A 25,004-nucleotide genomic window follows, 5' to 3' on the forward strand; every position below is an offset into this window, starting at 1 on the left:
ATAACTCGGCGATGTTACCGAGAAGCTGCAATAACTGACGGCGACGTCGCGAAAGAGGAGGACAGACAGGGTATAGCTCTGGCCTTTTCTTGCATGCGTAGAAGCCGCAATTCCGAGTTGGGCTCTCTGTCGGAAATGTTCGGAACGATCGAAATAAGGATTTGTTTTTCTTAATACTCGTTACGTAGTTACGTTTTTTAGGTAGTTTTGTGTCAATTGCGACAATTCAGAAAGTTCCAGTGTCGAAAAATTCGATATTTTGATGAGAAAATTGATATTGTATGTATAAACATGTGGAAAAAGTGAGAACTACCTTGTAAAGGTATTATAACCTAAAAACAAAGTATCATAATATAATATAATCGTCTTTTTAATATTTTGCAAACGTATAATTCGTTTTTATCATATTAGGGATAATGTATATTTATTTTTAGTTTATGCAAGATTTTGCATTCTGAACAAATGTACAAAAACTGATTTGAGAAAGGATTCAGTTTACAGCCTCAGGTATAACAAAATATAATTTAATCTTTAATTAATAAATAATTTATCTTCAGATTTTACAGTGCTCTATATTGCTCAATTATTATTTTCAGGCAAATACTTAGTTTTATATAGTAAGTTTTATTTAGTAAGAAGTATCAACATGGTTTGTGAAAAATGTGAAAAGAAATTAGGCAAAGTTATCACTCCTGATCCTTGGAAATCAGGTGCAAGAAACACAACGGAAAGCGGAGGTCGTAAAGTTGGTGAGAACAAAGCTCTTTCTGCAGGAAAAGCAAGATTTAATCCATATACCACAAAATTTGAGATCTGTAGAATATGTAGACAGAAAGTTCATCAAGTGGGATCGCATTATTGCCAATCCTGTGCATACAAGAAAGCCATTTGTTCTATGTGTGGTAAAAAACTGATGAGTACAAAGAATTATAAGCAATCTGCTACATAATAATTTTAACAATAATGTATTTAAAATAAATAGTTTATTACAGCATATATTATTATAAATTTATGTTTAAAATAGGTTTAAGGAAAATTTAATAGTACATACAAAAGAAAATTATCAGTTTTTAATTACTAAAAATGTGAAAACTATATTTTTAACGTAACACAAACTGTTCTCAAGATGCAATATACTTAACAAACTTATAACAAACAAAAGTAATATCTTCCGATGAGAATTTATCATGTAAAAAAATATATTTTTACAATATCAGTATGTCTAAAAATATACACTTTTATTCAATAAAACTTTATACATTCGTGACTAACAAATTTAAACAATAATATATGTTACCACACATGTTAGTCTAGAAATAAATTATATTACATTTAACATATATGGAAAGACTCGATGACTGACTTGCAGCTAACAATAACAATTTCACTTGTCTTTAATAACACGAGTTTACATTCGCATATTCAGTGAAACATTTTGTATCTTAAATTTCGACCACGCATTATAACAAATGCAATACACTTTTAAATCCCCGTTGCCTTCTCACGCAAGAATACTTCTTTACATTATTAAGATTTTCAACATGCTCAACATTTTGTTTGAGCATTCGTATATCTAAAGCAAATAGTACAATTAATGCGTAATATTTTATGAATTATGTTTACCTTGTATCTCATACGAACAATATTCATATAATATGCGTGAACAGTAAGATGTAAAATTACGAGCTACAGAAATGTTAGTACATTAATAAACGAAGTCAGTGTGTGTGTGTGTGTGTGTGTGTATATATATATATATATATATATATATAGTATATATTTATATGTAAAGTCCCAATTTACAAATTATTTCTCTTACATACTACGCGATCTATTTGATTACGAATACGTCTCATCGACGAAATTATTCATATTTTATAACGGACGTATAAGACATATAAAATACTTCTATTTAAGTAAAATAAAATATTAAGATTGCAAACAATAAGATAATACTTTGTAATTTTTTAATTTCAAAATAACCGCGAAATATTTGTGAATTGTAAGAAATTAACGGGGAAAAAAAAAAAAAAACATTACATCTTTACTAAATATTTGGCATTATGTAACGTAATGTAACCATCTTCTTAAAGTCGTTTAATACATGGATAAGACAACAATAATACTATACCCAGAAAAATGGAGTGACCACATTTACCATTAAATATGCGACAAGAGCGTGGACAATTAAAAAATAAAAGGCTAGTATACGTAAGATACATACAAAATAGTTTCCGCAAACTTTTAGATAAGTTAAGATTACGTACTATTTTTTTTTTTTAATTATTATATTTATATACTCTGTTAGCAAATTTTAATATTCTATTAAAAAACATTTTAATTAAGAGGGAATAAAAGTTAATTGAAAAATGTATGATTTCTTATAAAATGGGCTAAAAATGTGCTAGCCGTCGCATTTAAAACACTGGCCTACATTTATATATGAAAATTATTTAAGAAAAAGTATACACAGTGATCGCATTTACAACTATTATTTATTCGTATGATAATCGGTCAGATATAACACACACACAGCAAATCTTATATATTTACCTTCAATTCTACCTCATGTAATCTCCTTTAATTATAATTATTCTTTATGGCACGTAGTTTTTCAGCACTTTACCGATCATTTCGTATTTATTATCGATATTATTATCCATTACGTTTGTTTAATTAATCTTTGTGCCATTTATGTAATTTTAAAGCATCAGGATTTTAAGTAGAAGTGCATGAGTTACCAAAATCTAAAATGTATAATGTAAATATGATTAATATGGTATAGTTAAATATACCTACATTAATCTCATTGCATTATTTAAATTGATAATTTTGAATATCTCTTTTATTCACAGAAGACATACTCAGACGAAAATATATCTCGGTTTGAAGGCTGAAACTTTTCAGTAAAATTCGAAAGAATTTTATTTTTGGCTGTGTAATGTATGTACATACATACATAATTCATAATATATGTATATCGTGTATGAAACATATATTACTTGAAGAAATGCATCAACGTATACGTGACATAAAGTTAATCATATTCTCTCATTTCAGACTTACATACGTTTCTGTCCTTCATCTATAATCATTTATTGAGGTCAAACTGAGTTGAAGACTGGAAACGAAAAAAGAACTAAGTGTCGAGACAAAAAGAAACGAGCCAGCAGTTGATACAAAGAAATATACATTATATGCAAAAATATCGTTTATTTGAAAATTATTGTTACGACACTTAGTCTTATTTTTATTCGAAATCTTCGATTAAATCGGCTATCTTAGAAATGGATGTTATCCAAAAAATTTTTGATTTTCTAGAAATTATAGAATTGGAATCACTTATCAGCACTCATACATACGCTTTTCTATTAATCGCTACAATCGCTATTTTTCGTCTTCGTAAAGAAATATCGTATACGAAGCAATCTTATTTCTGACATTTTTCGAATAAAATGTCTCTTTTTAATTGAATGATATATTATAATTAGCGATTACCTCCGCTCGCGTTCCTGAAGAAATCGAAGGTCACAATTATTCTAATTAGTATCGTCCCTAGGCGAGAGCACGATATTCGTTACAGGTTGACCGGGAGCAGAGCCCCACCGACTCTGCTCTTTGTCAGCCTTGAAGATCCAATGCTCAAACTTTTTATTTTCCGATTGCTTGACTTCTGATCCCGGGTGTACATCTAATATTTGGGGTTTCTTGCCTGTCACGGACTTGTACTCAGCCACGTACACGACCTGTTTGTCTGTCTGATCTTCTTTCGGACTCTTCGTGACGTCCGATCGCCTCGGTGGCACTGGCGGTTTCTTGCCGGATGTAGGTTTGCCGTTTGACGTTACCTTGATCTCGTGCCGTGCAAACTTTCGCGACTCGCCGTTAGTCCCCATCGTTACCTCTTCGTTCTCGCTATCGGTCTCGCGAACTCCTTCCTTGTTGGGCGACACCTTGATCTCCGTTATGTATGTCATCTTTTGATTCGAAACAGCGTTCAGGGGCACAGGCGTATTAGGCAAAGGTGGACGGCTCTCCGTGTCCTGCGGATTGTTGTAATCCATTGATTCTCGCACCAGACCGCTATCCTCACTGTTTTCGCCGCTCGACACGCTGACGCTGCTAATATTATGACGATCCTCTTTCGGCGAGGACGAGCTCTTATTGCTCGTTACGTTCGAGCCGAACTCGTATTCGTCTTCCTCCTCGTCATCCTTGTCGCGGCTGGAGACGTTAATAATGCGTCTGGCGAAGTGCGTGTCAGCGAACGTAGACTCGGTCGGCGATTTCGTCTTAATCGGAGAATACCTATCGTGCTGTTGGCTGTCGTTACCCCGCTGTTCGAACTTTGTCCGATGCGCATGGAACGTGGAGAAGGTACCGCCGTTCTTGCTTTCCGCGTGCTCTTCTTCGTCCTGAGTTTTATTATGCCTGGACGATGATTCCGATTTCGACGCGTGTACTCGCAGATACGTTGGTGTCGACGTTCGTTCTGCATCTCTTTCTGCACTCTTACTTGTTTTATTGTCCTCCGAGAATGATCGTACGGTCACGCGATGCTGCCTGTCGGCGTACTTCTCGCGTTTGCAATCTGCATTATGGTGGCTGCATTTATCCTCGCAACCGCGGCAGCCTCTATCAACGGTTACTTTTAAGATAGGTTCTTCTACGACTGCCTGTTTCCCGGCGTAAAGCGATACGTCATTAACGGATGATTTTTCTTCTTTCCATTCGTCTAGGCGCGCCAGATTGATCTTCGTCGTCGGTTCCGGAGACGTCGGCGAGCCATTCGCGTGGAGTTCGAAGTAACGCAAAGCGCGGCTGAAGTCCTCCGATTTCTCCGATATATTACTATTATCCAATTCGTTTCCGATCTCTTCTTCGCGCTTGCTTTCTTCAGAGGATTGTTTTCCGTCACCCGACTGGAAGTCTAATTCCATCTCTCTCGGAGTCGGACTTTTTACCACTTGACCGTCGTTTACGATTCTAGCCAGGGAATTATCCTCGTCCGGATTGAACATTCGCTCGGTGCGAATAAACTCTTCAGTCAATCGTTTGCTCAATGGCAGATTGTATAACTCGATACTGGTGACTTCTTGATCTGAATCATCGCTGGGCTTCTTTTGTTCGGATGCATCGTCCGCCGTTGCTATCGAAGTAACATCTTCTTTCAACTTGATCTCCACAGCGGACTTGGAACGTTCCAAAGTGCCATTGCTTTTTTTCCTCGTACGCGCTTTTCCACGCGCCTTCTCTTCTGTTTCGGGAGTAGTCTCACTCCAAATCACGTCTTCCAGAGTGCCCCATTCGTTCGACTTTTTCAGCTTCCGTCGATCAAACGTATCGATCTGATCGAGTTTCGTAAGATCTTCCGTGGACTCGTTAATGTCCTCGGGTGGTAACGGTGCCTTACGCTTTTTCGCCCCGGTGTCGGCGCTCATATCTAGGCTCTGTGCTCTCTCCAAAGTCGCTGAGGTCTTGCTCTCATATTTGGATAAGTCGCCCAAGCTGGCTGCTTTTCTGTACATATCGTCTTCGTCAGCGTCGTCGTCTGCTTCCGGCACAGGAGTGCGATGAATGGTAATATCCGCCGAATTCAACTCGATCGTAAAGCTGTTCTGCATTTCGTTGTCAGTATCCGATTCGGAGCTCCGTCTGTTCACCGGCAGATTCTCTAAACGTTGCCTTCGAGCGTCCGCAGCAGCGTCCGTGTTGTCACGTGCCTTGTTCACATAATCACCTAAGGCATCCGTGTAATCAGCGATGCAATCAATAGTATCTATGGCGTCTTTCTTTGCAGATGGAATTTCGTTAGCACTCTTCGGCGGCGCTGGGGCTTTCCGCTTATTTTTTTGAGGACTCTTAGCCCCATCGGAATCGGACGGACTGTTCTTCTGCATGTTTAAGGGCTCGGAACTACTTTTTCGGTTTCTACGAGCTGCCATAGCTGCGTTGTGCACTTCTGTCGGCACCTCCGATGGGATGTTAAGCTCCCCGTCGGCATTCTTCCTGCCTTTGTCTGGCATGTCGATACTATCAACGGTGATCCTTGTAGGAACGACGCTGTGATCTGCGCGTTGTTGAAGACGCTCGTTGCAGATGGTCTTTTCATCGGTATCCGGCACCGCGGATTGCCTGTTCGTTAGCAGTTTTTCCGCGTCCATTTTACGCGAATGCCTTCTCTCTAGATTCGTGTTGTGCTCATTTTGATTCTCAATGCGATGCACGGTGCCATCCAACGCCGGTAGCACTTTAATACCAAACTTATGATGATGATTGTTTTTTGTCTCGTCGTGACGCCTCTCAAGGCTTTGCGCTCCAGCCGGCGTTGATTTCGAAGACTTGAGGGTTGAGTTCATCGTAGAGTAATTAGAGCTCACGGATTCGTTCGGGTCGGCAATAAAGAGCCGTTTCGCGATGCTTTTGTGGCCCCGGGACAGCTCCGGAATTGATTGGCTCCTGTAGAGAGGATGGCAGATCCTCGTCGGGCTCGGACCCACGCTCTTCTTCAGCAATGTCGTCGGCTTAGAGCCGCTACCACCGCTTTCTACCTCCAGCTCTACGTCATACGGCGAGGCATAGCTTAGGATCGTCAATGCATCCTCGTACACCATGTTGCGGAAACTGATTTTCACGCTGGAAATACGATCGCCTGCAACGGAAAAAGAAAACGATAAAAGAAGTAACGAGTCGATCTCCGTAACGCAGCGTAGAATGTACTGTGAGAAAAATGCTTTCGCCTTTTATTCCGTAAAAAGGAAAGCACTCCCTCTTTGTAACATACCATTTGATCGCGCATTGTGAAACTGCAATTTCAAAAAAATAAAAACACGCGAATTCGGATCATGCATTTCTTAGCGCGAGCGTAATGACCGAAAGTGTGTTAAATTACCAGAAGAAATCGAAATCTCGAGATTTCCAGCTACAGTATATCGCTATACGAAACGGTTTAGCTCTACTTTCGAGTAATTATGGTAACTGCAACGAATAAAGACGTTTTCGTAAATTGCGTTTTTAAGCGAAGATTGAAAACTTATTAAGCCCGTTATCTTTGTCAAACTGGGCCATTCGACGTCGTGGCACGGTGGATACTCCACTTACGCCAGCGAGAACTTTAATGAAAGCTCGATGCTTTATTTTAATCGTCTCACGACACGCATTATCAAATGCACGAGCACAGCGGTAACAGTGTTTTCACTGCGGAATGTAGGTATGTGGAATGATTCTCAGGTTTGCGGACTGCTCTCTTCAAGACAGACACGTCCGTCCATTAATTAAGGTATTGAATTATAATTCGTTCACATATAATTATGGCCAGGCAAATGCTTTTTCTCAACAGAAATTATGTTACTGCAGTCTTAATATGTCGAACGAGGAGAAAATTCTTGCTGTACGTTATTGTCATGTGCAATGATAACGAGATTAAATGTGAAAATCTAATCGCAAGTGATTAAAGAGAAAAGATAAATATATATTTAAAAAAAAAAAAAAAAAAAGCATTGAAGGTAAAATATAAAAGAATAAAGTACAGAATTAAAAGTTGAAATAAAGTTTTGACAATCAAATTTTCAACATTGATATCTGTTGTGTTATTTTAGAATAAAAGGGCGCTCGAAAATTATCACGAAGTGAAGAAGCATCTCGGGTGATAATACTAACCAGGATGTATTTTTCCAGATTCGGATGCGGGTCCTCGGTGCAGCAGGTCTTTGACGAAGATGCCCTCCCTCATGTTACCACAGATGTTGAAGCCGAGTCCGGTAAAATCGTGGCTACGCAGACTGACTAGACTTACCCTGGTGGCCTTGGACTGTAACAAGAAAACAGTTGAGCCGATTGTTACACGGGCGATGAAAAGTCTCCCAACGGGAGTCGTGTTATTACGTATAGATCGGTATATATGTGTGTGTGTGTGTGTGTGTGCGGGTATGTACATGCAAGATATGATGGATTCACGAGCGCGATTTGGCCGAGAGACGATCAATGAATGGGAACTTCGCCGATGACGAGCTAATAACGCAGGGACAAGTGGATAAAGGAGAGATACGTCATATTCTTATGAAAGAGATGTCGTGTCCATTGACGGTATTATTACGTTCGGTTGTGTCACGTACATATACAATATCCAGCTGGGATATAAATTACGGCCTGATGGATATCCGAATTTTCGGGACCTTGCCTTAATAAAAAACGTGACGCCAGAGCCGAACATTTATCATGGATTATACATCTGCTGACGCAACGTGATCTTGTACATTTTTCGAAGGTATTCTGTAAAACTCTATATTTTCTCCATGTATTTATTTTTTATTCTTTCGTCTTATTTCCCTTTTTTTTTTTTTCCTCGAAAATTTATCTTTAAAAATATTTTAATAAGCACAATCTGTGTGGCATTTTGATGACGGGGTTTAAATAAGCCTCTGGAAATTATTTTCAACTGTAGCATTACGTCTCCAGAGAAATATTTCAAAGTCGGATTAAATCGTGAAGAATCATAAATGTATAATCGCTTTTATCTACCTCATCCTGCAATTATCTTTATTATCGCGTGACTAAACGAAATCTATTATAGCAATGCATTAAAGTTCGATCCGCGGAATTTATTGCCTACCCGGCGCGATAATTCCGTCGTTCAGATTGATAACATTCAATTAAAACTCCATTGATGCATCATTCTAATCATACTTACGTATTTGCGCAGAGTGCAACAATTGTTTCAACGCGGAAAGGATTAATTACGGATGCGTTTAAATTATCAAGATCTCCGACGTATAATACGGTATTAAAAATTAATTCGGATCTTTATTTAGATCCCTCGAACGCCAGAAGTGAATTTAATTATTTTCTTGTTGACCTTCAATTATTTTATTACGGAGAAAAATAAAATAGACCGCTGTTAAGTAATATCACGATCAAGCGTGACAGACGTATGCATAAAACAATATCTTTTTTTTTTTTTTTACAAAAAATGAATTAAAAAAAAGGAAAAAAAAAAAGAAGACGAGATAAAAGGTGCTTACTCCGACGCAGGAGTCGTCGAGGGTCCGGCGTTTGTCGCTGCGGACCGCCGAGCCGAGACCCAGGGACATCCAGGGTGTGGACCATCGCGTTGAATCCTTCGAAGGTGTGTCACTGTGGACGACTGATGACGGTCTTTCCGTGGCGCGGCTGGTCGCCGCAGGCGTGGCGTCCTTGAAGCAAGGATTATCGAAGGCGTACGCATCCTCGGCGATCTCAGGATCTGTCACCAGCACCAAGTGTTTACCTGCGAAAATAGCAATTCCGTCAGAGGAGCGTCTTCCTCGGAGAAACAATTTCCTGAGATAGGACCACTCTCTCGCCGACCCAGAAGGAATAATTAATTAACATCGCTCTCTGTCAAATCCCGAGTAAGTTCTTTTTTTGTTTTTTTTTTTAAACGAAGACATACGCGAATCTGCTCGTTGGTCTAAAGTTCATTTATCGCTAGCCGCGGCCGTGCGAGTCCCGCTCGTCGCATCATAAGCGCGGATACGGCCGCGGCACGCGAATGGAATCGTAATCGCGACATGACTCATTAGCGTGGTACGTTACTTATAAAACGTACAGGCGGCCGCGCATCTCCGGGGCACGCGCGCGCGTCCAAATACGGCGTACCCCGGCGTAACAACAGGAAGGAAGCGCATTCTTCGAAACCGCCCGCGTGTCCCACTACATATCCGATAGCTATTCACTTGACCTGACCGTATCCAGGCATATGATGTACGCTAGAATGCAGATATGGCGTTTGCTGCGTCAACGACAGCTAGCGAACGTGACTTTAGAGTCGTGTACGTCGAGTTTGAAACGTGCCGCGTGTATGTACCGCGCCGGCCGGATTGCCGATGACCGATTTTCCCCCCCGTTCTCTCATTATCTGCCTCCGCTGCCTAGGATTACGTACGCTAGCCGCTGTCGCCGCAGAAAACGCTATATCTGCTCTTCGGTGTACGTACGACAGATTAGAATCGCGCGACTGTTACGTACGCGGCAATTTTTAGAGTGGGCTTTTTTACTAATTATTTCAACGCTGTTATTTTTTACGATTTAATTCCGAAGAGGAGCTTTTCGACATTTGCTCTCGCCGATCTCGATAAAACGGCAAACGTATGCGACGAATTGCAATGACGCCGTGTTCAGGCTACACGTCCAAGTTCGGTGTCGCAAATTCATGCAGCCACTTATAACAAGCGACATCCTAAGTAAAAAAGTTTTTTTTTTCTTTTTTTTTTTCTTTTTATTCTGTTTTCTTTTTACCTTTGCTCAATCACGTGCACGCACGGCGACGTTACGCAAGGATGTCCCGGATTTTTCCTCGGCGACGCGGCATTCCTCCGGCTCCGCGCTTTCGCCGCGCATTCGCGGACACCTACGCATTTGTTTATTTATCGGCTCGCGCAACAAGCACGCATAAACTGCACGTCAGCTCTTCACTTTTTCCCTGCCATCTCTTTCCTTTTTTCCCCCCTCGTTTCCCTCCCTCCGGGTTTCCACCGTATTGCGTAACGCACAATGAGGCGAGTAATCGTGCCCGGTATGCACAATCGAGGCGACGCCTCGACTTGGAAAGGCTGCGTGGAGGATCGACCGAAGGGGGGAGAAAAAAAAAAAAAAAAGGGAAAAAATTATGAAAAAAGAAGGAAAGCTCTTGTTAGACAGGAGCCGGGTAAGAATTTACTGCGCGTGCCGACGCGTCGTATATATATATTTCTCTTTCTCTCTTCCTCTCCAGGTAAATCTCGGCGAAGTAAATGAAATACTTAAAACCGCGATCCGGGCTCGCATTCTCTCGATGCAGATGCGCCTGGCCAAAGAAGGGAAGGGAAGAGGCATCGATATGCCTACCGTAAAACGACGCGCATACTTTCGTATTACCGATGCGCGATACCGCGAAACGGCTCGGCTTGCCGGATAGAATTTTTCAAAGAAAGAGGAAACAGAGAGAGAAAAGAAAGAGACCACGGAGTAATTTTTTTTTCTTTTTTTTTTATTAAATCTCAATACAATTTTTCTTTTATTTCATTCTGGAAATTTTGTCTTTAAAAAAAATATATATAAATAAATAAAAGACAAGAAAGAATCACTCTTCGACGTGAGAGAATATTTTTTCACAAAATAAATCTTGTATTATTTTTATATTCAATTATAAAATTATATAAAACTTGGACGGAAGTAGTATCATGAAAATAGGTAATATTACGACTCGACAGTATTAACATTCTTTTTCTTTTTTTTTCTTTTTATCAATTACTGCAGTTTTGTTCACAGTTACTGAAAATGCCTCGAATACGTAATCTTCGGCGCGTTATGTAGCCATTGAGTGGCCGATATACACGATTCAGCAATGTGTCAGCATACCAAATAAGCGTTCTGTTTTCCATATTCATGACTGGAGCGGCAGAATTCCGCAAATAATAATAATAATCCGTATATAACAATAATAAGCCGCTCGCGGCGGGCGCGAGGAGCAAATCTGAGCAAATTTAATAGAACAGCCCGGGCGATGTAACCTAATCAGCAACGAGGTATCTCAATTAATACAAAGGCCGCGGTGTGGCGACGCGGCTTTTCTAATTCTCGCGGCTCTCAATTATTGTTTCGCGCAGGAAGAAATTAAGACTCCGCTGATCGAGGAGAGGGATCTGTCCGTCGGCAAATCGAGAGGACTTTTTCCGCGCGTTTTCATCTTCAATCCTCGGTCCAGCGACGTCCTCCTCGACTCGTCGACTTTCGGGGCTAGCGATACCTCCCGCGTTTAAGTCACCGTTTCATCGAAAGCAAAGCGATTTGGCGTCAACGTCTCTAACGGGGTTACGGCATCGTATTGTTTCGCGGCGCGCATAAAACGCCTCGGGGGCGATACGACACGGGCCGAGAGATACGAATGACCATAAAGGCGCTGTCGCGGCGGCGGCTTGTTTCGTTTTCCTTCCTCCCGGCTCCGGCCGGAGATTTCTTATCGAAGACGCCATCGCCCACCGTGCGCGTTTACGACGCTACGCCTTTGCGAGGTACGCCAATGGGCGCATACCATGGACGCCAAGGTGAGCTAGCTCGCTCTCTCTCGCCCTGCCGTCTTCCTGCCCTCCTCCTCCTCCTTCGTCTTCGCCGTGAGCTTCGAATCGCGATCCACACACCCTACCATTATTTCCGACCGCGTTGCTCTTATCGAGATCCAAGTGATCTCCTCGTTTCGTCTCGGAAGCCCCTCTCAGCGGGACGCCGACATGATCGCCGGCCGCGGGTGACACTTCCTTCGGAAAGAACGTCTTCTCGTACAGAGAGTGGGCCCTGATGAACACCCGGGATAACGAGGGCGCTCGGTAATGATCTCGCCGCGAGAAAAGCTCAGAGTTTACATGGTGAGATGTGTGTACATGGTTTTTTTTTTTTTTTTTTTTTTTTTAGTAGATACTAATACTCGATTTTAATCGTGTAAGATTAATTTCTTTTCCTCTCCATTTTTTTCGCAGCCAAATTAAGTCATTGAACTTTTTCTTTTAATTGCTCCGGAGCGAGTCGCGAAGAATATAGCGTAAGACTGCCAAGCCGAAGTTTTATAAGAATTGGAGAGGCCATTGTCGCTCGCGGATCTTCTCAACGATTAAAACACTCTTTACTTATGTGTAAATATTTAATGTGCTAGTTTCGTGACCCAACGCCGTTTACAGGCAACAGTATAACGCGATGATGTCGACCGTCGGGAAGATAATGGCCTTTTGCGAAAGCAAGCCCAGGAACGACGTCTCTAAGTGGAAAGACTTGTGGAATCTCGGTCGCACACGGTTTTTCAATCGTTTTTTTTTTTTTTTTTTCTCGACTCGTCGCAAGGCAAACGATTGGCAAAAATATCGTCGACTCGACTCGATGCGAAGAGCAGATTCTGATCGGCCGGCTGCAATTTTGATCTCATTATCGTAATTTTTCCTCCCCGACGCGGCGCAATTTTTTGAATTTTAGTTCGACGTAACGCGAAACGGACACGACAGATTTTTGCGCGAGTAGATTACCTCGGCTTTCAAGGCTAAACAATAAGTGGCAGGAAGATAAGCGAGGAGACGTTAACAAAACTAAATTTCTGTCATAATCGCTTGTGTTAAATAATGATAAAACCGGTTACATCGAGAGCGAGTTTCAAAGTGGGCGCGTAGCGTCCGGAGCGGTGGGTGTAGTCGAGCTTATTTTCAAATTAAAATTATCTATCTGGATCGTACCGACAATGAGTCACTCAAAGTGTCCCATATTTTATGGAATCTCTTTCATATCTCTTCTCCCTCTTTCTTTCTTTCGTTTTTTTTTTCTTTTTTCTTTTACTGATAAACGCCACGCCGTCGAGCGAGTTACGATGCGATATTTTCCACAAATGAATAATGAATTCGCGTAACATTGTAATTACGTCTATTCGAGACGTGTCCGTGGAGCCGTAAAGCGCCGGGCGTAATTTCGCGCCGACAATGAATCATACGAGCTGCGACTCTTCGGGAACGCGTCCTTGCTTCAACGCGAAACGTTGCAAAGACTCCAGATAAGGAATAATAGAAATAATATATTGCGACATTGAAATTTAGTTTCGGAAAAAATGACTTTAAGAGTCCGAAAAAAAAAAAAAAAGAAGAAAAAGAAAAGGAAATGCTCTCTCCTTTAGATCACCGTTAATTATCATGGTTGCAGACGGGAGGTTTCTCTTTTATTAATTTTTAAAAGAACGCCGCGGGTATTCCTCGCACAATCGGCCGAACGAGGTGCGATTCGTAATCCGGAGAAAGAAACTGTTCGGCGACGCGCAAGCTAGAGGGAAGGGAACGGCGCGAATGCTCTTGTTATCCTTGCGCAACCTTCCGTGAATTACGAGAAGAAACTCGAGCGACGCACCCCGGTGCGGCATGCGTGAGCGATTCCGTCCGTACTCCAGTGATCTGGTATTTAGGTGCAGACCTGCCGCATCGCGCGGCATCGCAACCGCATCACGGCCGGTTCGCCATTCTTCAAGGTCACGTCGCATCGGCCCCCGAGGTCGGCGCGGCGCAGAAAAAGACGGTGCGCCATAAATATCACCTCGGTACGTGACGATCGTCGGCTTCACCTCGTTCCACCGGTGGTCCAAAGACGGACCCGCAGGCTTAGCGGGAATCGAAGACGATAGAACCGATTCACGCGGGCACCCCGTTGTACTCTCGACCTCGTGCAGGGATCCAGAATGGACGCGAACCGTAAAATAAAGCAGCTATTTCCTGTGAATTCTTCAATAAAGTCTTCGCGAGAGACTGACGTAAATCAAGATCCGTAATGATGATATAACACGAAACGAGTCATAAAGTCGAGTGCGCGGTCCGGTGGTGTAAATGTTGAACGTAGGCTCGCTAAGCGCGGCTTCTCTCTCTCTCTCATGCAATAACTAAAGACACCGTGCATTCGATAATGCACCGGTTCGCTACTATGCACATTGTATCTACAGCGTACTCAGATTCCTGAGGACAGCGGGGGAAAGGAGCTATGCGAGGTATCAGCGATCGGAGGAAGGGGTCCTTCTCCGAGGCGACTCTACGGCGGAAGAGAAGGGAGACGGGGATCGCGGCATGCCGAGGTAGGGGAATGACAACAGCCGTGATTATGCAGAAATGCTAGGCGTGGCGTTTGTAAAAGGAAGAAGAAAAGAAAAAAAAAAAAAAAAAAGAAGCCTTAACCGAAGTCCGTTTATTCCCGCCGCGGCCGCGAGAAGACTTAAACTCCGCGCGATGAGGGCCGCGGGACGTCTAACAAATGTTTTCCTCGTCGCGGAAAGAACGAGCCTGTCCATCGCGCCATTCGTCTCGGGACGGCGCGACGTAACGACATCGGCAACCTAAGTCGGCCCCATGTAACGGGAGAAACTCCACGTTTTCTCACCCACTTTCCAGGATTCGCGACGGGAGAGACGTCGCGCGGTCTGGCGGAATCGCGCGCGGTTTGTTCCGCTTCGCGGCCGAATCAGAGAACGCGAGCTTATTTATTCTCGCGTAAACGTAACGCTTGCTCGATATGAACAGGCTTGACTCGATATCGTGAGAAATTAAAGAATAAGATCGCTCGGTTGTCTCCCCCCGCGTGCTCGCGCGCTAAACTCCCGAGAACTTCCTCATCGGAGTCCTCGCGATCAGATAGCAGGGCTTTTAGTTATCGATTAAATATTCGGTCAATGGCCACTCGTTATCCTCTTGACAATTATTGTTTTATAATTCATTGATCGTATCTTTTGTAATTATTCTTTATGAATATCGCTATATATTTCAATCATTCTGCAATATTAATAGTTGGAATTTGTATTAATAGCTCGCTTTGTAGCAGGCTGTTACAAGAACGAAAGAAAAATTTACGTGTAAATTATCAGAGATTGAGATTAAAAATGTCTGGCAAGGTGTATATCGTAGAAATAAGAAGCCACGTATAGCGCGGTCTATTGTACTAACCGAGGACGGAAGATAAAAAAAGTTAAGTGCAGATTATTAAGATAAGGCAGGGGGGAGGGGGGGAAATTGAAAAAAATCTAAGATAATTTATGACAAACGAGACCAGGATTAATTTCGAGCGGTAATGTAATCACGAAGTTTACATCATAGCCAGGATCAAATTTGGCAAATATATCAATTAATATTTAAGTAATAATTAAGAACGGCAATTTCTTTTTTTTTTTTTTTTCTTTGCGTAATTTTTTATAACACCGCCAAATAAGCCGAAGATATGAAATAAAATTAATTATCTGCCTGTTTACCTAACATTAACAGCTCGTGTGCTATTTTATACTTCGATCTTGATAATAAGAAGCACGACACCTTACTATTGCATTTCTCTATCTCTCGAGAGCTTATTGTCGCACATGTCGTAGTCACATGTCGCCGTAACCACCATCGGGGCTTATAACGCGCGCGATAACGCGCTATTATCATCTTTATTTACATCATACGCACGTCGCTGCGAAATGTACATACAAACATGCCGGAGTTTCTCCCGTCGACGGCGGTTCGTTGTCGCCACTAACGATTGGAACGCCGGAATCCCGGCGGCATTGATAATAAAATATCCAACGACGACACCTGAGTTACATCTTCATACGACGAGCGAGCGAGCGAGCGAGCGAGCAACCGACCGACCGACCGCGTTCTCTCCCGTTGTAATTTAGTGCACAGAAAGAGATAAAATCTCGCGCGCTAAGCTATCCATTATTTTTCTCCGGGATTTTTTATTTTTTCTTTCATTTATTTAATCAATTTACCTCCCATTAGCGGATCGGTTAAAAAAGCATCACGCTTCTCCTAAAATGTTATACGAATACATCGCGTAGTTTTCGTTGACTTTGCCCGGTTGGAGACACACGTCTCGTCGCGAATCTCTGGAGGAGTATTTAAAATACCTTCGATACATTCAACGAGAAATTCTCGCCAATTTTTCCTACGCGATCAAGGCCACGACACTCGGTGGCAGTCTCTCTCATCCTTGCTTTACAACTTTATAACGACGTGCTAATCTCCGATGTCACGTGCGCGCGCGAGACGGAGATAGTCGCGGAGCGTTAATACCTTTTCGACTCGTCGAGCGCAAAGCACACGATTGCCCACGTGCATGTAGAAAATCAAATTACGTACATGAGAAAGCGCGGAGATGCGTGACTCGTAAATCACGGGTTCGAGACGCAAAGAGGAGACGGCGGCCCCGCGGAAAAGTAGGAGACTTTCATAAACGAAACGGCCCACGGGCCGGCCGGTCCCCATCGATCTCAACCGGGACGGAGCACCAGGTAGACCGACGTGGGATTGCTTTTCATTATGTAATTTCATGCGGCTGTGTGCCTAGGAACACCGCGTATTGATCCCGGCGATAGATAAAAAAGACTATTTCTCGCGTTCTTTCACGCGCCATAATACGTTTTAATCGAAGAATAAGTGGGATCGGTTGAACCTGTGTTAAAGTGGATGTACCACCACCGAGTTGTAAAGGATGTATTCCGTTTATCGCGCTTCTTTCAGAAGAGCGCAGCGTGCATTATATGTACATCCCTCCCCGCTCCCCTCACCCGAATGTATTAAAATGAGAGAAAGATAATTGTACCGTAATTTGCATACATGATAATTCGCACGTGCTAGATGTCCGACAATGCGAAATCTGTCGAACGTTAACAAAAATACGACTGAAAAATTTAGACATTTTAATGAAGCCGTTCTTTTTTCATCTCGTAATTAATTTCAGAGCATATAGGCAAGTGTTACAAGAAAAACAAGAAAAAAAAAAAAAAAAAAAACTTTAGCACAACATTGTCAGCATTTACATTGCGTGCATATTTATGCCTGCGACGTATAAATATTCAAAGTATTTTAAATGTTGCTTAACTGGAGTGAAATAAAAGTAGAAAGAAAACTCTACAAAAATTCGCCGAGTCGAATTAAAGGCGGAATATTTTTCGTTGAGCTGCCGATTAAAATTTGTGAAAGTCCGCGACTCTGGAAGATGTTTCCACAAATTTTAGATTTCATCGATGAGCAAACGGTATGCTAAAAGGAACGCGTTTACTATTATTATGTAAGACATGCGTGTCGAGTGACAGTGGACTGTCAGCCGCTAGGTTTATCTCTTCCTTGATCGTCTACAATTGCTAGTCTTCGCGTATTGCCCTACTTTAGATAGAAGCTCGCAGCTCGGAGTGCACGGCGCGTTGTAATTTTCAGTGTTTTTATCCTCGCGTTTACAAATTTTAATAACAACTTTATCGTCTGAATTTATCGCAATTAAAAAAATGTACCGTGCCGGTCTACGTGAATCTTTTATCCGCGTATCCATCAGAATCATTGTGAAATTTAGCCGACAAGATCTCTTAATTAGCCGAGCAACTTTTGCTATTAATTAGACACATTCTATTAGCCCGTAAATAATATAAAAACCGGCAAGTCACGTCACGTACAAGTAAATTTTCCTCTGTCGTTTTATTTTGTTCTTTATCGGCGTCGAAGAAAAATTTATTGAAAGAGACAGAAAGAGAGAGAGAGAGAGAGAGAGAGAGAGGGAAAAGAAAGGAAGAGAAAAAGCCGGCATAAAACGTAAATGAATGCCGCGGTGAGCGAAAAGTTGGACAAAGTACCGCTCCGCGGAATTGATCCGTGCAGAACTGAGGTGAATCGATCAACATTCCCATTACGGTCATTCTCCTTGGAAAAATGCGCCGCTGTTGCGAAAATCACGGAACACCCGGTGTAAGGCGGGCCCGTGTACGTGTTCACCGAACTCCATTCTGGTCGGAGTCGCGAAACCCGTTCGCCGATATCTCGCTCATACGCGGGCAGATAAAGCGGCGCTCTTATGCGGTCCCTGCATTCTGCGCCCAGATTCCGCGAGTTCGCTCCGCTTTGCCTCCTTCACCGGCCACCGGCTGGCTGGTTCAATGGAACCCACCGCGGTACAATGCAATTTTGCCTCCATGCCACCGCCGTAACGAGATGCAGTTACTCTTTACGCCCACATCTCGGTTTCGCTACGAGACGGATAGCGGGGCGCACACGTGCTCGGGCACTCGAGAAAAATTCAAGAGAAACGCTCGATCCCTTTGAGAGACTGAATTTCAACCGGTCGATGAAAATCGCGCGTCGTCGGCTCGAATGAAGAATCCCCCGTCTCTCAATCGAAAAAAAAAACGGTGGTTCCGCAGTTAATTATTTTTCGTACGAGCGTTAATAGCGGATAAAATTAATTATATAACTTTCAGGAAAAAACGTACGTATATTTATTGATCGATTTCATTTTGGGACGTCCAGGTAATATACAACCGAGCCTAACAATATCGTCCTGATAATTCTCAAGAGAAGTACCGCTTTCGGATTAAAAGTACCGCTTCGCAGAATTGGAATTCATGCAGAACTAAGCGGTACTTCGATGTCAAAGATGTCAGTGGGAATAACGCGGGGTTTTCGAGAACCGTCCGGTCGTTGCCGCAATGTCGAGCTCGCGCAAATTTGCGGTCAAGTTCGCGAAATTGAGTGAATCCCGGTGGATATGTGCCAACTCTCGTCCCGGAGGGGATCCCAAAAGCGTGTCCGCGGGTCGTAATACTCCGTTTTATCTCAAACAGGAAGACGTTATTACTGCTTTAATCGAAACTTTGCCGCTCCAGTTGAGACGCTCAAATGGGCGCGCTTCTGCGTCTAATGGAAAGCGAAAACCCCATCGGACGAGTGGGCTCGGCCTAGTATACGGTTCTTTCTCTCTCTCTCTCTCACTCCTTTTTTGTGTGGCCCACAATACCCGTGCTTGTGAATGAAAATTGAACAATGCGCGCGTCTGTATGCGAACGATCTGATTACGAGCGCATCGTGATTCGAATCACGATACTGCGTCACTTCGCGTTACCGCAGCCGCGGAATTAATAGATTATCGTATAATAAAGCCGCCGTAAAGAGAAACGGTGCCTGCCGAGAGGCAAGTACGCTCAAGAAAAAATTTTTTTTTATGCCGATGACTGTTACAAGATTTTCAATTAACGTTACGATGGCCAATCGAAGCTCGGGTGCAGCTCGGGTGCCAACAATGCGTAACGCACACCTCACATCGATCGCAAACGCGATTCTTATCCGCGAGTTTATCGCGCCGACGTTCGTTTAGGTGACCGTGCGCGCGATTCGCGAGTGAGCTATTAATCCAATTTCCCCGCATCAAGATTTCTTGCGCACGTCGGTGAGCTATTGCCAAGCGAATGGGAAGGTGTGGGAAACTCGCAGGCTAATTCCCATACGCGCTGCTCCAGATTCGAATGCGACTCGGCGAGCCGTCCTTTTACCGACGAATTTCGCGGATGCTGCACTCTCTTGTCGTCGATCATTTCCTTCGCACGCTTTCTCTCCTACCGCCTGAATGTTCCTTCGATCGGGTCGAAGAAAACCGCGGGATCCTCCTTAAAACCCTAATCCACATCCACGCGATTCTGCGATTTGCATCACGACCCCGGTATTTAGCGATGGATAATGAATCTGTGGAATTTCCATTTGCTTTGCACCGTTCGTTTTGCACGGACGGTGCAGTTTCGGAACAATGATTCAGATTGCGCGTGGACCGATCGGACGTGCACTCTCGCGACATATAAGGTATCGGTCGTCTATTCAGCTTTAAGGTCGCGCCTAATCGTCGCGATTAAAATGATGCCTCGGTCTTTCTTTTTTTTTTTCTTTTTTTTTACAATCTGTAATCACTGCCCACACCGCCCACTGTCGTAACACCTGTTACGTCTCTGGCGTCTCGTTTCAACGTGCTTCACCGTCGCCTTTACGACATGTATCTCGATGACTGATTTTACTTTCGCTTGCATATTCTGATCGCTCTTCGTGAGCGTGCGTATAATACAAACCAAAAAAAAAAAAAAAACGCTTAGTTTAAAACAAAAAAAAAAAAAAAAAAAAAATACGCAGAAAATCGTCGAGAATTGAAACAACGACAGAGCGAAACTGGATGGGACTCACATGTAAATTGAATGATTTCGAGAAGAATGATGTTTCCTCGATCGACTGAGGGTTTTCTTTTCTCGAATTTGGTTTTTTACTCTTGTACAGTCGCTTGAATTCTGTATTAATTTTCGCGCGATCTTTCTTAGACGTCCAGGCTCTTTGTGCCGCGTCGATGTTTTAAAACCCGATAGGATCGATATTGTTACTTCACCCGGCGAAAGGATAAACAGAGAATAGCCATTTAACACGTAATGCAACAACCGCCTGAGTAGCAGCGACCCGTGTAAGTCGACGTGACGTTCCGTGTTTCGTCGCAAAAGTGCCCGTCGCGGGCATATGCATATACATATACCGGGGGTGTTTGCTTTCGCGACTTGTCGCAAATTCCGCGGCCTCTTCCGCGACGGCGACGTCTTCCAGCGCTCTCGCCGCCTCCCGCGGGGGTGTCTCGCGTTGAAGAGAGACGAGCGTTTCGACATTTCGCATAATCGCCGCGTAGGAAATCATCCTTGTTTTCCCGCCTTTCTCGCAGGCGGCCTTCGCGCAACGCCGAGAGGACACCTCGAGATAGGCGCGCGGACCCCATATTTGCCGGCGACGATTCTCCCCCGCGCGTCTACCTACACGTTGGTGACATTTGCAACTTGCACGCCGGTGTGAATTACTTATTCTTATACGTCGCGCTGCGGGTACCCGCGACTTTGTCCCGTTCTTCCCGGCTGTTCGCGAGATCGTCGAGTTGCCGTTGCATCGCAAAACGCGGCGAATTATCGAGAAATACCAAGAAAGACAGCCCCGAAAATCATCGCGTCTATCGCCGGACGATGCGAATTGATTCTTGTTATCGTTAGAACGCCCGCATAGCTTTTTGGTATCGTCAGTGAAAAATCGCAAGCGTAAATTACGCGGAGGAGGGAGAGCGGGCGACTTGTAACAGCGTGATAAGCTTCAAGATCGCTAATATGATTTAAACGATAAGCTGCAACACGAGAGAATTAGAGGCCATATTAAAACACGCAAACCTCTTATTCATACGCCGCGTTTCACCGCTTGAGTGGAGTCTATCACACGTCGATGGAATTGCCGACCGATCTGCGTATTATTCTTTGCAATTGCCCGCGGTAGCATTTCTCAACTTAATCCCTATCAAGAAAAAAAAAAAAACATTTACAACTAAATAAAAAATCACGAAAAGCGCGTTCATAAAAAAAAATTTTTTTTTAATTAAAAAAAAAATACAACTTGGTCTAGGACTTGTTAAATCAATGTGAAGTTCGAGATTACATCCTCTCGTTAATTAAGTTTTGATTGCAATTAATCGAGTGCAGACGCGTGTCTTAAGGATTCTCTCAGCCTTAACTTTCCATCCGTGAATATCGAGCATTTGCGTCGCCGAGGATGAACGGGAACAGGTAAGAGGAGATATATACCCGCCGCTTCCGCATTTCTCCTCAGGTAAACGTAAATCTTGTCGCGATTCGCGAACACTCGCGACGCCGATACCGCGCACGCACGTAGGAATTCGCTGGAAAATTAACGTCCCACACACACGCACACACGATGCACCGAGGCCTGCCGTTGCCAGCCGCCGCCGTATTACAATGGCAAAGGTATTTCCTCCAGGAACGCGCATTCTTCGCTCCCCCTCGCGAAGTCACGCGGGGCTTCCGGAAATTCGGCCCCCGCGGGAAACAACGCGTTTCTATTAACGGAAATTAATCAGCGGTTTTCAAACGTGCGAAAGAGTCCCATATCTCCGTTTCTTAAAATTTTGCCGCGCGCTTTTTTTATTTATTTTATTTATTTTTTTTTTTTTTTTGCGTATCGGGAGTACCAAACGTTCGGCGAAGTGCAATGCTTGCGAACGAAAGCAAGATCGCCGAGGTGGTTATCATTTTCACGCGCGTGTGTAACATCGGAATTTCGTCATGATCAAATATCGTAATAGGCATACCGGTATAGGCGAGTATATTCAACCGCGGAGCACGGCGTGTTGAATTACTTTCACTGGTCGAACCGAACCGTGCGTGGAACGCGCGGCTACGCAAAAATCTCGGTAAAAAAAAAAAAAAAAAAAATGTGGCCGATTGTCGGGAGCTCTGAAGCTGCGGGAATGCAATCCCCCGGCGAACGACTCTTCGTAGGTCGAAGGACATTAAATCTCTCCGTTTCAGCTATCGATACGGAACGACCGCGCTTACGATTAGATAGTTGTTTACGATACTTTTCGCAACTTTATCGCATTCCCGACATACCGCGATATCTGTTAACTAAGTCTTATCCGAAGTCATCTGCCGAAGAAATAGTAATTGCTTTATATTTTCCCATGAAGGAAAAAATTGTTTTCACTGTCGTTCATTAATTATAGTTCTTGCATGTGCTGCATTTCCATGTAATATTATATTACGTAACCCTAATAAAAATACCGAACAAATATCAGAAAAGTATCAAACTTATAAATAATATGATTACAGTCGCTATCTTTTTTTTTTTTCTTTTTCTTTCAAAAAAATTTCCTATCAACAAATCTTAAAGAAAAATTAATTATTTAATTAATACAAATAAAAAGTAAATCGTGACAGCATAGCGAAGGTCTCTATTTAGAAAATTAGATTAGAGCGACCGGATCGGTCGGATCGCGCGAAAATAAAATTCACGCGGAAACTCGTACCGCGGCGACTCGTTACACCAGTATAATTCATACGGAAAGTGTCAAGGCATGGAAAATCACTTTCAATTCCTTTTCCTGAGCGTCAAATTTTTCAAGTCGCGCAACTTTAAGCGTTAATCGAACGTGACGCTCGAACCGAACGTTCTAATTGCCCCCGGAATCGTTTGAATCGAGTAAGTTATCTCGCGGGAGTTCATAAGGGAAGTACATTCATCCATCCGGTGATACAAAAAATACGAATCAATCGGGACAGTTTTAAAAATAACGTCAATTAATGCCCGAACCGGGATATCCATCCAAGTGTGAAGTGCATCTCCCCCTTCAGCTTCTATTTCTCTGAATGACGTTGGTTTTATTGTGCCGCAGCGAACTACGATGCAATCTATCTTTTCTAATCGGAAGAACAAGATTCCATTTTCCCTCTCGCCCCCCTCCCCCCTCGAAAATAATATTTTCGAGCATCATCTGCGGATGAAAAAAGCGACGCGCTTTGGCGGGCATCCCTAAATATACAGTGTTCCAGACCAAATATAGGATCCATCGAGGGTAAGTAGATTTATCTTTGAGAATTTTATAAAATGGTAAAAGGGCTTTCCTACACGCCTCTAAAAAATTCACCTACCCTCGAGAGGTCCTCCCTTTGGCCCGATACACCCTGTAGAAAATGTAAATTCAACTCGTGGATTTCAATAAAATGTTGGCGGATTTAATATCTAACCAGAAAACGACGTTCTCGAGGAAATTAATCGGTTCTTGAACGAAACGTGAAATACATATACGTGTCGTAAATCGTAGCAGGGTAAAATAATTGTGCGTGGGCATAACGAAATACGTAAAAAATGGTAGAGAAGCGTCACCGATGGACGACCGGCGGATCGAAGCGAGAAGATTAAATTGGGAGGACTCACTCTTATGTCGGCGCCACTGCCTGTAGAGAAACGCGGCGACGGCGAGCAGAAGGATCGTCGTCAGAAAGGTCCCGATCACGGCTCCGGCCACGCTGCCCGCCCCGAAGCAGGTATCCTGCGCTGCTGCTGATGCTGCGTCCTCCATGGCTCGCGCTCAGGCCCGTCTCGCGCACATATTCTCGCACGGCTTTCAACCGGTCGCGACGTTCTTACCGCGACTCGTTCTCCTTCTTTCGCTCTATCTCCGTCCCTCTCTCTACCCTTCCGCCTCGTTTTCTCTCTCTTTACCCTTTCCTTTTTCGCCGTGCCGTCAATTCGGCCGCATAGTTTCGCGTCCGCGAACCGATCGGGACTCTCGGCGCGCTTCACTTCGTACCTACGTCTCTTTACGACCCGATTATTCGTCACTCCGTCGGCGGAAATATTCGACTCGCGACCGAGTCACCGCGGCGTAAAACGCGATCAGACGTATCCTTCCGCGTTTCAATTGTCGATCCCAAAAGCACCGGGCCGGCGAAGCAATTCTCTCCCGCACGCACGCAATTTCATGTACACGTCCGTTTGCGCCCGCTTGTCGCGCGCGCGCGCGCGCGCCTAAGTTCACGTCACGTAGGTATACCTCGATAAATGTTGCGTCCTTCTCGCCGTAACGCCGCGCGACGTACTGACGGAACGGCGCCGTGGAGGCCGCGGAGCGAGTAAAACAGGTAGGCGAGCAACAGGTGCTTCCATTGCCTCCAACTTCAATGGTAGGAGAGAAGGGTGGGAGAATGTTGACGCTCCTCGCCATCAGGACTGGCGCTACGTGGGCGTTCAACTAGGTGTCAATTCTTCTTCTTCTTCTTCACATTACTGACGACCTAAAATTATTTCACTTTCAAGACTTTCCAGAAGTTTCAAAATCTCTTTAAAAAACTTTTCGCAAAATTAATAAATATATCAAACGGAAAA

General features: G+C 43.5%; 2 protein-coding genes across 3 annotated transcripts; one reads left to right on the forward strand and one right to left on the reverse strand.

Annotated features, from left to right (window-relative positions):
* Positions 1-14: 14 nt before the first annotated feature.
* On the forward strand, positions 15-1,835 carry LOC139108001 (cysteine-rich PDZ-binding protein). Of its 2 annotated transcripts, none has more exons than XM_070665948.1 (3): positions 15-322; positions 412-507; positions 597-1,835. In XM_070665948.1, exon 3 carries the CDS (start codon positions 647-649, stop codon positions 947-949), a length of 303 nt encoding a protein of 100 aa, XP_070522049.1. In that variant the 5' UTR covers positions 15-322; positions 412-507; positions 597-646; the 3' UTR covers positions 950-1,835. The 2 variants fall into 2 exon arrangements, with proteins under 2 accessions (XP_070522049.1, XP_070522048.1); XM_070665947.1 differs by having other exon boundaries at positions 21-322; positions 435-507.
* LOC139107983 (uncharacterized) lies at positions 906-24,705 on the reverse strand. Its single transcript, XM_070665910.1, has 4 exons — positions 24,054-24,705; positions 9,021-9,265; positions 7,660-7,810; positions 906-6,652 (listed from the first exon to the last, which is right to left on the reverse strand). Exons 1-4 carry the CDS (start codon positions 24,196-24,198, stop codon positions 3,540-3,542), a joined length of 3,654 nt encoding a protein of 1,217 aa, XP_070522011.1. The 5' UTR covers positions 24,199-24,705; the 3' UTR covers positions 906-3,539.
* Between the last annotated feature and the right edge of the window lie 299 nt (positions 24,706-25,004).

Source organism: Cardiocondyla obscurior, linkage group LG14 (assembly GCF_019399895.1).
Source record: "Cardiocondyla obscurior isolate alpha-2009 linkage group LG14, Cobs3.1, whole genome shotgun sequence".
NCBI classification, from domain to species: Eukaryota; Metazoa; Arthropoda; class Insecta; order Hymenoptera; family Formicidae; genus Cardiocondyla; species Cardiocondyla obscurior.